At 42.9% G+C, this 14,928-nt stretch overlaps 1 protein-coding gene across 2 annotated transcripts in view; it reads left to right on the top strand.

The window, feature by feature from the left end:
- SUSD6 (sushi domain containing 6) overlaps positions 1–14,928 on the top strand; it is a 123,162-nt gene that overhangs the window by 45,217 nt on the left and 63,017 nt on the right. For both annotated transcript variants that reach the window (XM_025205968.1, XM_006025183.3), the window contains exon 2: positions 6,255–6,436. In XM_025205968.1, the coding sequence (XP_025061753.1) occupies positions 6,316–6,436 (121 nt within the window). In that variant the 5' untranslated portion in view covers positions 6,255–6,315. The remainder of the gene's footprint in view (positions 1–6,254; positions 6,437–14,928) is intronic.

Here is a 14,928-nt window from a genome sequence, read left to right as displayed (position 1 = left end):
GGAAAGAGCAAAGACCTGTAAAGCTGTGTTGCAAGAGAGACCAGCATTTGTGCTTGCATTGGAGACTGCATGGAAGCTTGGCCTTGATTTGGGATCATAACGGGTACCAGACACTTCATGAAAAGTTGCAGGTGCTTGGACTGATTCATTACTGATCTGAGCAGACACTCCTTGCGTTCCCAGTCCCATTCTGTACTCCTGGTTCTTCTGTGACAGTGCAATTCCTTGCCTCCTTTGCACTTCCAAAGCAGACTCATCCTTAATCTCCTTGCATCAGAATCTGCATGCTTGGGTTTTGTGGGCTGACTGGGTCTTTGGATCCAAGTGCTTGTATATAGGATGGATATATGACTGCACATGGTGTGAACATTTCCACTGGTGGACTTGGTGGTTTTTATCACAATGGAAATAGTAGATTTTCAGTGGATCATTCAGGGATGGGAGTAGAGGGGAATCACACAGGACACCCTCAGTCTCCCGCCTCCCTATCCCACCTATCCTGTACATGGGACAGTCTTCGTGGAAACAGACTTGTGAGGACAGAGCTGACTTTTAGTGACTTAACACTGCTACACTTCCTCCACTGAAGAGACTGAATAGTTTGCAGGCAAAGACACAGCTCAGCTTTGAGTTTTTCCTTCAAATAGTAATCCATGAGCAATGCTTTTATGCAACCTGTAACAATGTATTAGGAAAAACATCTTTAATCTGGCATTATAGCTGCAATTAATAAGACGGTGCTAGTGGGCATTTAGTGTCTGGCTTATATTTCAAATTTTGCCCTGTTTTGGCCTCTCTTTTGGGGCACAGGATGTTTTAAAAAATGAGATCAAGCCACTGTGTAAACTTCTACATAACTTCCTCCCTTGATTTAAAGCCATTTGCTCCCTGGGGAACCCCAGATCCTCCCTACCTGTAAAATCATTGGCCAACTACCATGAAATCATTCCTTTTTTAAACTAGAATTTTTCTCAGAACAGGAACAAAGATGGCAGGCAGCTCTTACCGGGTTGCATATCTAATGTGCCTACATACACTTCTGTGAGGAAGAGCTGGGGGAACATTCCTGACCTCCAGTTGGCATTTTTTGGTCTTTTGGATGCAGCTGCTTCACATGCTTCTGGCAACTGTGGTGCTGTCCCATGAATGCCTGGCTGAGCGAGCTGCCTCAATGCAGTGGTCGTGGTGCTGTTGCTGAAATTGAGGTGCATGTCTGTGCATTCAAGCTTCTCCCAGGATCCTTGGCTTGGTAGAGAAGGGGTTAACTGGCAACTTGGAGCCTGCACAGGGCCCAGGGTAATACTTGGGAGTGGTCTGCAAGAAAAACGGGAGGTTACATTCCAGATAGAAACTGGATGACACTTTATAAAATTGTACTGGGGAAGAAAGTATGGCATGAGGAAGGGGGGGAATGCCAGGAGATGGTTGACTGTCTGAATGCTGTAAGTGCGCTGCAAATTGGCTGTGTAAAGGGATGAGTAGTGGCTAAGGCAGGTACGAGCTAAGGACAGAACTTTTATGGGGCAGGGAGAGAGACTGTGAGGAGTGTTCAGACATTAGATGGAGGGGGGAGAGTGAGGGCACCACTCTATGAATTAAGGTAAAGGAAAATGCAATAGCCTCCAAAGCAGACAATGAGGCAACATACATTCTGGTTTGTCCATTTGAGATTGGAATTTGAACCTAAACTCCCACAAATCTGCAGCGAGTAGCTTAAACTTTAAAAAAAAAATACAGGAACCAGTCTGACTTGTTTTCTTGAAATCTGTTGGAATTGTAACCTAATAGCATGCCACATGATTTCTAGGTTTTTGCTGCCTCATGACTTTTGAGCGTGAGATTGGCAATATTGCTCTTGTTCTCTCAATGCCCTGTCATGTGAAATTGGATTTTCCTCACCTTAACAGTAGCATTTGCAGGTATTCACACTTGCTCACAGTCATCCAGTCCCATAAAGGAAAAAACCTTGTAAATGTGTCCTGCAGAACTGCCTCTGTAATATGATTGCCTACTGCATGACTTTCTCAATGCGATATATTATACGGCGTTTGGTCCTTAAAGTCCTATCAGTAGCACTTTTGGCAGGATGCTGCATAGTGAAGAAATACTGAGTTGACAGAAAAGTAGTTAACATCTGGCAAATACAGTGATCTCTTTAGCTGTACACCTTTTTAAAATGGCAGCCTGGCAAATAGCTGAGAGACTGGGAACACTCTTCTGATTAGGCATGTTTCCCAAACCTTCTTAAAGTAGAAGACGTATGATTAACATGTTCCAACATCATGGACTATAAATGTCAGGACTTCCTAGGGTGTGGCTTTCTGGGCGGGTGTGGAAAATCCTGTTGACCTCAGAGGGTGCCTAGACTTCAGTCAGCGCTAGACTGTGGTTTGCAAAGTTCGCCATAGCAGGAGACCAGCGAATTGCACTTGCCCTTTTCTCTGTGTGAGACGTGTTATGTGGACTCAACAGGTCCTGAACCCTGCAAGCTGAACTGCTGTAGATCTCTGCATGCAACTGTCATGACAAGACTTACCCCAGTGAACTGTGCAGAAAACTAAGGCAGGCTCTTGCCAAATAGAGGGGGGGACAATGAGTGCTTTACATCCCGAGATGAGCTTGCTTTGCAGTTAGTGTAATGAGAGAGATTTGAGAGACTGACTTTGAGAATGTCCAAAGAACAAGAGATCCTTTACAGGGCAAAGAGGTCAGATATAATGCTGTCCCTGGTTTTCTTGCCTGTACCTCCTCACATATAGCAGGCCTTGTGCTATTTCCTTTTTGTGGGTGGGTGCAGTTCTCCCACTGTGGTTGGGTTGAGCCCTGAGCTACAGTACTATGATCAACCATGCTTACCCAGCAGGTTTGACTAGGCCAGGGGCTGACAATTATTTTGGGCGGAAGGCCACTTACTGAGTTTTGTCAAGCCGTGGAGGGTCACATAACAAGCAGCCAGGGGCAGATAAATATTAATTTTCTTAATTTTTTTAGGGGCTCCACAGGCCAGATAAATGTGGCCCACTAGGCCATTCTTGCCCACCCCTGGACTAGGCTCAACATCTATGGTCTCCTCCATTTGATAGTCTGATGAGTGGTAAATACAGTGATTGGGAGGCTTTCTTAAACCAAAATAGGAACAAAATATTTGGAGTATAGGATTTTAAGTCTGAGCAGGCCTGACAGTTTCAGTTACCCCAGTGGGTTTCTATGTCAATCTAAATAGCTCCCTGGTTTTCCCCTGGGAAGAGAGTATCCCTTTTCTTATCCTTTGATCATCTAGCTTTGCCACCAAGAGCCAAAGCTGGAAACACATCTTGTAACTTGATTGAATACAGATGTTGAATCTTCATAACTAGTCATTCAGATGCTCACAGCCCTGAAATGTTTATTGTGGAAGCGGGGTGGGGGGATGCTATCCTGAGCCATTGCCAGGCTTCCTGCTTGTCTTGCCTTTTAGACCTCTGTCAAGTTAAAGGGGCTAATTCGGATGTTTACTGTGAGCTGGGGTCAGCATTCAGCATGCAAAAACTAGTACCAAGCGTTGTAGATAAAGCTTTCAATTTTCAGGGATCGTAAGAGACTTCTTTATCAAAAAACGATGAGGAAACACTGCCTGATCTTGGGAGAAGAGAGACAGTTTTGTGCTATGTAGCAGCTCATCATCAGATCAGAAACCAGGCTGTTGTCAGTGCTCAGGATTTGATTCTCCTGTGTTCTGTATTGTAGAGAATAGTTTTCTGGCAGGTCCCAGAAGGGCATATGGGGGAGTGTCTATACTTTTGTGACACTTGGGTGTAATTTATGCGAAGAAGGTTTCATTGAAATGGAGGGGGAGGAGGGAATTTGCAATGCCCGATATTGATATAAGCAGAAAGGACGCCCAAAATAAAATGAAGTAGTGCGTGCTGGCATGAGTTCCACGAGTTTAGTCATTGTTCTGACTCATTGGAAGTATGAGGTTGACTTGGCCATGTAGTAGAGTAGTTTGCATTTATGCCCCTGCATTTTAAAACAAAACTAAAGTCCTGTGCAATAGATATGACTGTTCTGGGGGTGAGTGCATTTGCTGGCTGTTCGGGGTCTCACGTTCTCTGCTTATTGAGTATCTTGGTTTTCTCCCCAAGTTAAGGATTTTTTTTTTGTTCTAAATACAGTATAATCTTCCCTGAAAGAACTTTAACAGGTAACTGGCAGCAGCCCTCTTAATGCTTTTGGCACTGTGGAAGGAGAGCGCGGAGTGAAAAACATCAAGCTCTGATCCCTGAAACATGTCATAAATCCATTCTCACGCCACAACTGTGACATGGTGGCTTCACACCCTCCCTCCCCCGGCTTATTGTCGTGAGTTCTGGGGGTGCAGACAAAGAAGTGTCATGCTAGCAGCCTGCACTCATGGGACGATTCAGGCCTTTTAATGTGGTGGCTTAAATCTTGTCTTAAACCTGTACTTTGAGATACCTTTGCCTGCCTTAAAACCTCAACTGCTGTTCTTACAGATTTATCAAGCATTGTGTAATTTTCTTAGCCCCTTATTTAATTTTCAGTCATTAAGCTGTCTCCAAGATTAAACCAGCCTGTTCAGTTTCTGGCGATTACTCATTTGCTTCAATTTTAACAGGGCACCCTAGTTAATAAGCTTTGCTGTCTTTCACATCTGTTACCAAATGTGCTTAAAACCAAAGTTTCACAATCTTATTATTCATTTGCTTCCCGTTTCCTTCACTGTCAGTTGCATGGAAAGGACTGTTACTCAACTAATCAACATGAAAAATCCAAATGAATAACTCAGAAAAGAACCAAAGCGAAAAGAAACCCATTCTGGTACAGTGACCACATTCACTAAAATGAAAACTCCTAGCTAAAAGCATTTTTCTTAAACTTAAATATTTATATTGTTTAAATAAATATAAATCTAAAAAATATAATAGAGCAAATAAATATAATATCCTCTGGACTGAGAAACGGGCATGGAGGAAGATCTTGTTCCCTAAAGAGAATCATCCTCTGAAAAATTTCAGTATGTGTGGGAGAACGTGTTGGAAAGGGCATGGAAGCAGGGAAGTCATTGTCTGCATAACCTTGCCTATTGTATCAGTTAAACTGTAAAAGATACATTTTAGTGGGCAGGGGGTGCTGAGGACTACAGTTCTGAATTTCTCAAGGGTTTTTGGAGACCCTTTGAGCAGTGTAGCAGTATCTTTGGATTTACACAAAATATGACAAGTGTTGTGATATGAAGCCCTTGCATATAGAGTGGAGTCATACTGTATGTAGCCTTTTTCCTTTACATAAAATGGGGCTTCAACTTTGTGTTTTCCTTGATTTCCTAACAGCTCTTTGCCATTACAGCAGACTTTTGCATGCTTATCTGGTTTAAGTGTTGCAACAGGTGGCAGACTATTGGCTGCATCTCCCAATTCACAAGCACAAGTGATGTCATATCCTTGAATTTAATTGGCTGGGCTCTGTAACATGAAAACATTGCATCCAAGCATTGCAATCTGCTTTACATTCACTCCTTAGGAGCATGTGAGTATGTTCATGTTTGTTGGGCTTGCCTTGTCTCCTCCAGAGGTTAAAGTTTTTACTTACCAGAGCTGAAAGTGTTTGAATGTATTTATCATAGGTATATAGTCAAGTTTCACTGCTATTTTTCTGAGACTTCTAAAAGCAGTGGTTGTCTAGCAAAACTTGCGTATTTGAAATCCTATTTTGGGAAAGATCTCCAGATGGAGTCTTTGGGATTGCCTTAAAACGGGTAAGGAGTAGGGTGCATATAATTTTAAATGTAAGCCATACTTCTCTGTTACTTGTAGCTGAAAAATATTAGTAGATTTGAACCAGAGGAAAGATCTAGACTTTAATATTCCAGTTCCCATTCAGGTCTCTTTGCAAACTCCCCTTGTGTAAAATATGGGTGCACTCATTTAGTTGAGCTCTTGTACATGAGACACAGTTAGGCGTAGTAGTCTGAATTCAAGTCAAGATTTTCTGTGTGTCGTTTTGCAGCATCTGATAAAATGAACTTCAGCTCACAAAATTTGTGCCATGTGTGTATATATAGGTGTGCACGCACGCTTTGGTTAGTCCGTAATGTGCAAATCTACCTTATTCTTGCATGAGAGCAAGCATTACCTTTTTTTTTTTCTTATTCCTCTTGCGTCCTCCCTGCACTCCCCAGCTTCAGGTGCATAAGTCTTCCACAGCTAAGTAATGGTTCCATATTTTTTTGTTTTGTTTTGTTTTGTTTGTAGACTGAATCGCTCCCAACCAAAAAGAATTCCTGAATTTTTCTAAGTCTTTGGAGGATAAAAGATGTGCCATGGAATGATAGCATCAAAGAGCAGCCCAGGAGTGCCGCTTGCTTTGACCAGTCATGGATTATTTCTTCCACTAGTTATCTTCAGTACATTCATTTTAGAGAGCCAGGCCTCAGGTAAGCAAAACCTTTACACTGCCTTTTTATTTTACACTACCTTCCTCTGTGCAGGAAGGGGCAGAGAGAAATCATGTGTTCACATGCATACTCTGAGAATGGCAAATGGTAAGCAAAACACCGTATATGAACTCAGCCCTCTTTTGTGTGTATTTGGTCACAACAGTACATATCTTCCTATTTCTGTCCTGCCTCTTTTAACCTTCCTCTTGCCCTTTCACTTGTATCAAGGGCAGCCAGGTATTTTAATAGTGTGGAGTACAACCTTTGTAGATAGATTCTTACGTAGGACTTATCTTCATTCATCGTGTCAGCTAGAGCAATTGCTTGTGTAGAGAAGTAGTAGTAGAAGTATTTAATGTATTCTGAGCACTTAGCCTGCTTGGCTGTCGGGTCCAATATCCTGCTCCCAGGTCTCATTGAATGTCTCTGTAGTCCAGCACCAGCTCCTTTTTTATATATATAAAAAATATATATATTCTTACGTAGGACTTATCTTCATTCATCGTGTCAGCTAGAGCAATTGCTTGTGTAGAGAAGTAGTAGTAGAAGTATTTAATGTATTCTGAGCACTTAGCCTGCTTGGCTGTCGGGTCCAATATCCTGCTCCCAGGTCTCATTGAATGTCTCTGTAGTCCAGCACCAGCTCCTTTTTTATATATATAAAAAATATATATATTTAATAACAGACTGCAGTTTTTCAAAATACTTTATATTTATATTTTATATTATTTATATTATATTATTTTATATTATATTTTATAGGGAGAAGGATATTATTTTTTTGTTTGTTTTGGTTTTGAACAACTGCAGTCTGTCCTTGTCTCTCGCCTTGCTACCACCAGTGAAAATGTAACACTGTCCGTAGCCTCAAGCTGTCCAATGTTCCCTGTTGTTTGGGTCTGAAAGATACCATCCCTGAAACTGCAATTAGATATTGAAAAATCTTAATTTGAGAGAGTAATTTGTTTGCAAATAACCAACAGCCCTATACAGAGCTGTTGAACAGGAATAGTAGTAATCTGTGCCACTGTTTACATTTTTTCGGTGCTATTGTTCAGCAACATCCAGTTTCCTTACAAGATGGAGCACTACTAAGCATTCAGTCTGCCATGGCAGAAAGCTCTGGAGCTGCACTGAACTGTTTCTTTTCCTTTGCATCTTTTACTGTAAGACTTGAAACCAGTTGTTGTAGACCAGGATATGACCTGCAAGCTGTATACGGCTCATGGGGCTGCATCATCTGGTCTGGATGCTGCAGCATTTAACAATGCCACTGCTCATCTTTCCACCAGATTTCTGGTTTGTGGAGAGCCCTATGGCCATCCCCGTTTTTGGATCGGGCCTGTGGGCCTGGACGAGTTGGGCACCACTAATGTAGACCTATTGATCTAACATGATCACGAGGTTGGAAGTATTTTTGCCCAGGTATGAAGGTTTTTTTCCTTCTAGGGAGGAGAGAGAGAATGGGAGTAGAGCAGGGGTGGGCAATGATTTTGGGCAGAGGACCACTTACTGAGTTTTGACAAGCCATCGAGAGCCGCATCATAGGGAGCCAGGGGCAGATAAATTATTAATTTTCCAATTTTTTTAGGGGCCCCGCGGGCTGGATAGAATGGCCTGGTGGGCCACATCCAGCCCCCGGGCTGCGTTTTGCCCACCCCTGGAGTAGAGCCTTGGTCGGCATTGGAACCTATAGGAAAAAAAATGTTGTTTTGCGGGGGAGTGTGGGTAGTTAGGGGTGTGTGTGCTGAGATCCTGGTGTAGGAATTAAGAGAATTGCGGAGAAGAAAAGGAGGAGACAGTAGGCTTTGTGGTGCATAAGCAAGGAGGTGCACCTGCATCAGCCTGTCAGTCACAAGTAACACAAATGAGCAAGTGTGTCAAGGAGCTGAGATCCAGATGAACAAACGAGGAATACAGGCAACTTGCTTGGAAAAATGGTAGTCTTCTCTCCCCTCCTCCCACCTCAGCATCCTCATTTTGTTTGCTTTGTTTAATGTTTGGGGAAGGAGCTTGGGGACCAGGGGTATTAAGATACAAGCTCTTGCTTCATAAAGACACTAATAACACTGCCTTGAAAGCTAGGGCAACTGTAACATGATTGGTAATTGCCACAAATGTGAAATGAATAGTTTTGTTTGCATTGATAGAAACCTAGATGCAACAGGCTCTCTTCCACACACAAAGAGCTAAGGCAGAGGCTGTGGCTACTAGAGCAATGCATACAATGTGTATATAATAGGACATCATAAGTTGCCTAGTAGCATGGTCATTTCCTGTTTATCATCTATAAACTCTTGCTTTAGTCCTTGGTAGCTAAGAATCTAGGTCTAGACAAGAACACGTTCTTCCTGCTATGTGGGTGTATGCAGAGGAGAGATTTGTTTCCACTCATCTAGTGTCTGGTCCCTGCTTTGGTTTTAAATGGATTATATTCACACATGGATTTAAAATTTTATATAAAAAGATATAGGAAATGTACAAAATCTTAAATCCATGTATATAGAATATGCTGTTTGTTTTGGGCATTTTTCCAAATCCCAATGGGATAAATTGCTTAGTCAAAGCAGGCTGTGGAGTGTGGAAAAGGGGGCTTTGAACTTGTAGGGCTCTCATTCAAGCAAACCTTACCTACTGTGGTATCTTGAAAATATCAGACAAATTACAGCTCTGTGATGGGCAGGGGATCCTTCCTTTTTGTGTCTTTGACGAAGAATATAGCAGAATTTGCAGATTTGTTGGAATCTGATAGGGCTGTGCCATGAGTGCTTCTGCTGTGGGCTAGGGATGAACTTGGAGAAGCATTCTTGTCCAGCCTGTTGCAAGGGGGATGTGTGGTTTGTTTTCTAATCTTTTGGACCTATTCTACATCCCCCAGGTGGTTGGGTAGAAGGTGTTTTTAGAGCTAAACTGTGGACTTTTAAAGGTACTCTTAGGACTTACCATGGAAGAATTTTTTCTCCTCTACTGTGTCCCTCCGCATAATTTTTGGGGTTGGGGAATTGGGCAAAGGTTAGAGAATTTTTGATATATGGACCAAAAATATGGTTGTTTAGATTTTGTTCTGCCTATTCCATTTCCTGGTAGGGCTCATCTAGTTTGTGGCCAGAGTATGGATCACGGACTGGAGGAGGAAGAAGACTACCTTTAGTCTTCTCAGCAGGAGGAGAGATTTGCTCTTTTTATGAAGTGTTTCTTCACCCTTTTTTAAAGGCCCTTGCTTTGGGAATAGCATCCAAATTGGAGGGCCTTGTGTTCATATCCCATTCACAGCAATCTTTTGTCTGACCGTGTTTTATTTTTTGGAAAGGCAACAATGGGTTTGTTAAATTAGGGTGTAGTTCCTGAAACGTTCTGAAAGCTTCATATCGAATGTGATTTGAATGGTGCAGTCTCTAAGATTCTCTCTCCAAAAACCTAGGGAATTTTGATGGAAGGAGGTAATTAGCTCTGTTAGTCTGAAGTCAAGCAAAGGTAAAAACAGGCCAAGATTTCCCCAGACAATTTTTTGTTCTGGGATCCCACGTTCTCCTGTTCATGAACTACTGAGAACTTGAACTAATTTGGGGGGGCGGGAAATGAAGAGGAGGGAGAAAGTTAACTGCCATTCAAAGGGCAAGTGTAAAGGACTGCCCTCCCTCCTTTTTTGATGCCAGCTAATAATAAGGGTGCAGATAAACATGACAATTTTTGCCTGATCCGGCCACAGCAAGCAGTTTATAGCTGTAACTAAACACAAGTGCACAGCTGGCAGCTTCAAAAATGGCTGATTGGGTGAAAATCTGACCCCTCATTGCATGTGGTATCAGGATAAAGAGGTTTCAAAATGTGTCTTTTGTAACTAGTCTGCAGAGCTTCCAAGTCTGTCCTTGTTTTCAGAATGGGAGGGGAGGAGGAAAGGGAGTGAAGGGAGTTCAGTCTGGGTGCTTTTCAGCCCATCCCAGAAGATGGGGCAGGTGTATTGGTGTCCTCCCCGAGGTAGGAGGGCTCCAAATCACCCACACCCCACCCTTCAGCACCAGCTGGGGAGCCCTAAGAACCCCCCCCCCCCCCCCCCCGCAGTCTGAAAATAGGTGGCACTGGCAGAGAGCCTAGCTTTGGCTGTGGGAACCTGACTGCAGGCTCTGGCCCGGCCTCCATTCCTCTCTTCCCTGGAAGCAACAGTGAACTTCTGTTTGGTCTGAGGTAACTTGGTAACTCTGAACACTTATCAGAAAGTTCTGAGTTACACCTGTCTGCACCCCAATAAACTTGTTGTTTGCTTTTAGCTTAAGATGCAAATCTACCCTGGCTTCTGCCTGATTTTTTTTTTGATGGGTTACTCCTTGTGGGTGATGCCACTTGCTCTTCTCAGAAAACATGTTGAAGGGTTCTAGGGCAATTGAATTGCTGTTTCAAAAGTTCTCCATTGAGTAAATGTCAGTATCCATAAAGCAAGGAGCTTATTGCTCAGGCTTAAAGATGCATTAAGAGAGGCAAGTCCAAATGCATTTTTCATTTCATTTAAAGCCACTTTACTTTGATCACAAGTGAAATATTGTGCAACTGGCTACCTATTCTTTTTTTTTTAAATTAGGATCATCATTTAAGATGATAAACTGAGGCAGTTCCACACCTGTGTATTGTCCCTGATCCAGATGCAGCAAATGTGGTGCTGTTCCAAGCTCAGTTCAATGCCAAGGTTATATAATGCACCAAAGCTCTTGGATACTGTTGAGTGATGTTTGCATCCCACTGAACAGCCAGTACACTATTCCTGCTTTGTCTTGTAAGCACAAATCCAGGGCATGAAGGGTTTCTGTTGCCTTAATGTTCTTTTGGAATATATACAAAGCAGAGATTGGCCTTGCCTTTTATAATGATGAAAATGAAGTTGAAGGTGAATGTAGCGGATATGGAAACAAGGACATGATAGTACTGGCTAGACGGGTAGAACAGTATGGGCCTGTTCAACATATAAGTAAATCTCCCTATTCCTAACTTGCATGTGTTTATCTCAAGGCTAGAGATTGGAGAGTGTACAGATTGGTGACGTGCAACAGGTGTAACTTATTCTAAGAGAGGTAGTTAGCTGTGTTAGTCTGAAGTCGGGCAGAAGGCAGGGTAGAGATTCAAATAACTAGATAGCCTGCTTTGTGTGTCCCTTCATAGCATCTAATGGAGTGAGCTCTGGCTTACAAAAGCTTATGCATCTCTGATTTAATTAGTCTCCAAGGTGCACCTTCACCTTGTATTCCAGGAGATCACTGATCAAATGCATTAATGCAAAAGATGCTAGTACTTGTGGTAGTTGCTTTCATGTGGGAACAGGTCCAAAAGACCCAAATTAGATTGCTCAGACATGCTCTTGCTGATGCTCCTAGCAAGATATAGAAAATCATTTAATAAAGTTCTGTTAATTAGTTTGCATGGTTCTAGGGGAAAAGTTAATGCTTTGATAGCAGTCCTGGATTTATATCCTTGTACCCACTTGAAGTGGAGGGAATATTTGTGAACTGAATTATCATATTGCTGCATTCTGATGAGAAATGGGGAATTATTAGTAGTTGTAGAGTCTGGCTCCTAGACACCTAATTGTGGTTCAACCTTGGGCTACCTTTTGTCTGTCATCATGTAAAACAGGGAAACAAATTCCTGTGGCTCCTTTATGGAGGGGAGTAAGACCAGCTTCATTTGTTCTGAGGCATGTGCAGAGTTTTTTTTTTTTTTTAAATATTTTGTAGTGCTGTAGCATTTAATTCAGAAAGATTCAAAACAAACCGAAGAAAGCTCACAGAGGAAGACATGATCCTGTTTATTTTGCACCCAGTGTTCTCAGTAGACCTCTGGTAGATCACAACTCAAACTGGACCAGCAACTTGAATTCCTGTTTTTTTGTTTTTCCTAGCAGAGTTGTCCCTCATTCCTCACTTTCAAAGTTCACTGAAGAGACTAGGTGATGGTGCCTTCTGGAGGCTTTCAGTCTTGGCTTTCTGAAAATACCACCTCTAGCAGTAAAGATCTCCTTTTGTATAAAAAAAACAAAACAAAAAAAAAACACCCCAAAACCAAAAAACCTGTATTGGGTTTTTTTGTTTTTTAGGGAAAAGGAGAACTCTTGAAGAAGCAGGCAAGAAATTTAAAGTTGTAAAACCTGAACTGCATGGCATCCAAAGTGTGACATGACCATGTCAATTGGGAAACCTAGCTTAGATGTAAAGAGAATTGAAGGATGATAAACCATAACTAAAAATTAGCCTTTAGGGCTAATTATACAGTTCTGACTCTTGGAGGACCTGCTGTCTCAAGGGGAGTCTTCCTCTTGTCTCATCACACTTGAGTTTTACTGCCTGGTAATCATTAGCCTATTACAAACGAAAATCCTAAATGCAGAGGAAACAGTTGGACAAGGTTCTTTGGGTAGACCTGATATCTCTTATTAGACCAACTAAATAGTTGGAAAAATTGTTCTTTGCAAGCTTTTGGGCACCAGCAACCTCCTTCAGGCATGGGAGAGTTTGATGTTTTGTGTGCTCTCCTGTGTGCTTGTATGTATTAGCTTCTATTCTATTCAATGTGTTGGTCTATGTTCTTAGACCAACACGGCTACAATCAACAACCCTTGAGGAAACTCTTAAGTAATTTCAATGGCAGTAAGTATGCTTTGTATTGAGCCATGTTCACCCAGCACAGGAGGAAGTGATCTGCATTGACTTGTGTAGCTACTCCTTAAAAAATGTATTCAGTTTCTTCCATTTGAGAAAAGAGGCAAAACATTCAGGGAGGATTCTCATAAAGGACACATGGCTGGTGAGGACAAACTAAGGCAAAAAAAAATCCCCTTTCATTTCCTCTTACCAAAGCAAGGGGGTGTGGGGATTTGTTGCATGATTGTGGGCTTATAATTTTTGCTGCTCTTCATTTCCTGTGTTCAGAACCGGTATTTCTTCTTGAACCCTTTTCTCATGCAAATAACATAAGGTTTGCATGGGAAGTTGAGAGATGTGGCTGTTTCCTCTGTACTGGTAGGGAACAGATTGTTGTTGTTTTGTTTTTTTAAATGGAGTCTCTTTCCTTACCAAACTTGACTAAAACATGAGCCATTCTACTTGTCCTTTCATCAGAGATATGCCATATTTTATCACATGATACGAACCGTTTCCCCTCAGAATTGGGGTGCTTTTATTAAGCAGGGAAGTTGTTTTCACTGAAAAAAGAAGCATACTTGGGTACACTGAGCATGCCATGCAGCTGCCAAGGTGGCTGCTGCTTGTCTGGCTCAGCAAGCTAAAGGGCAGAGTCCTGTGCTAACCCTTGCACAGTCATAGCTATTGAATAAGCACTGTGGCTTGTGCCTAAAGCAGCTCGTAGTATCCTGATGAGGCTTATGATGTGGAGCTTCATGGAGCTTATATATAAAGAGCTACTTACAGCAGAGCTGTCCAGCTGGTGGCTGTGCGGGCCGGGAGCGACCCGAGCCCTTTTCCGTGCTGCACGCAGGCTGTGGCCAGCAGCCTGGGCACGCCGGGTCGGAGAGGGAAGGCCGTCGAGCTGGAATTAGGCACAAACGCTTAGGGGTAGTTTAAAAGATTGTTTACTTACACTGAGATGGCAGTGGTGTAGGCTGGAAAACTTGCTTGAGTTGCGGTTACAGACAGACAACAAAACAAAACTCGAACCTGCAGGGCACAAGGGTACGTCGCAAGGGGTTTTTGGCGACGGCATGATGCAAAACACGAGGGTACGTCGCAAGGGGTTTTCGGCAACGGGAAGATAAACCTTCAGGACTCGAACCCGGGTAGAAGAGCTCTGGATTCACTCACACGAAGTTTGCTAGGCTCCGTGGGTCCAGTTCTTTTGCGCGCAGGAAGGGATACATCTGGGCTGCGATCGACAGGGAGAGGCTAGAGGTTGATCAGACCTCTGTTGCCTGCTTGAAATGCGCTGGGTCCGTAAGGATCCGCAGCGCTTAGAGATCTTCACACAGCGTGAAGTCTCCTCCTCCCGGTGTTTGTGGAGTCCTCCAACTTGGGCGGAAACCACTCGAGCCTTTTATACGGCTAGCAAGCCAATCACTAGCCGCCACGTGTGAATAATTTAGAACTGGCCAATATTGGGGCTCGAATTAGCATACAAATGGCGGGAACTCTTTGCAACGAGCATTTCTGTGCTGCAACAAAGAAATGCACCCTGCAAAGAAAGCTTAAAATTGGCGGGAAATTCTTCCTTGCACCAGGGTTCTCTTTTGCAGCAGAAAACTCCACCGTGCAAAGAAGCTATAATTTAGCGGGAACAATTTAGCAGTGCCAAAGCACACAAAAACAAAAATTACACCCTTTGGGTTGTGACAGTGGCCTGTGGGGATCACACTCACACAGGAAGTTTCTGCTGCCTGCTGCCTCGCCCATACTGTCTCCTGGGATGCCATGCGTCCTGGACACTTGGTTTCCAGGTGGGCTTACCCTGTTGTTGGCTATGACTCGGGGAAATATCCTTCCCCCCCCCCCCCC

This window comes from Alligator sinensis, unplaced genomic scaffold (assembly GCF_000455745.1).
Source record: "Alligator sinensis unplaced genomic scaffold, ASM45574v1 scaffold768_3, whole genome shotgun sequence".
In the NCBI taxonomy this organism is placed as follows: Eukaryota; Metazoa; Chordata; order Crocodylia; family Alligatoridae; genus Alligator; species Alligator sinensis.
Note: the sequence above shows the minus strand (reverse complement) of the source record. Positions and strands in the feature narration are given on the sequence as shown.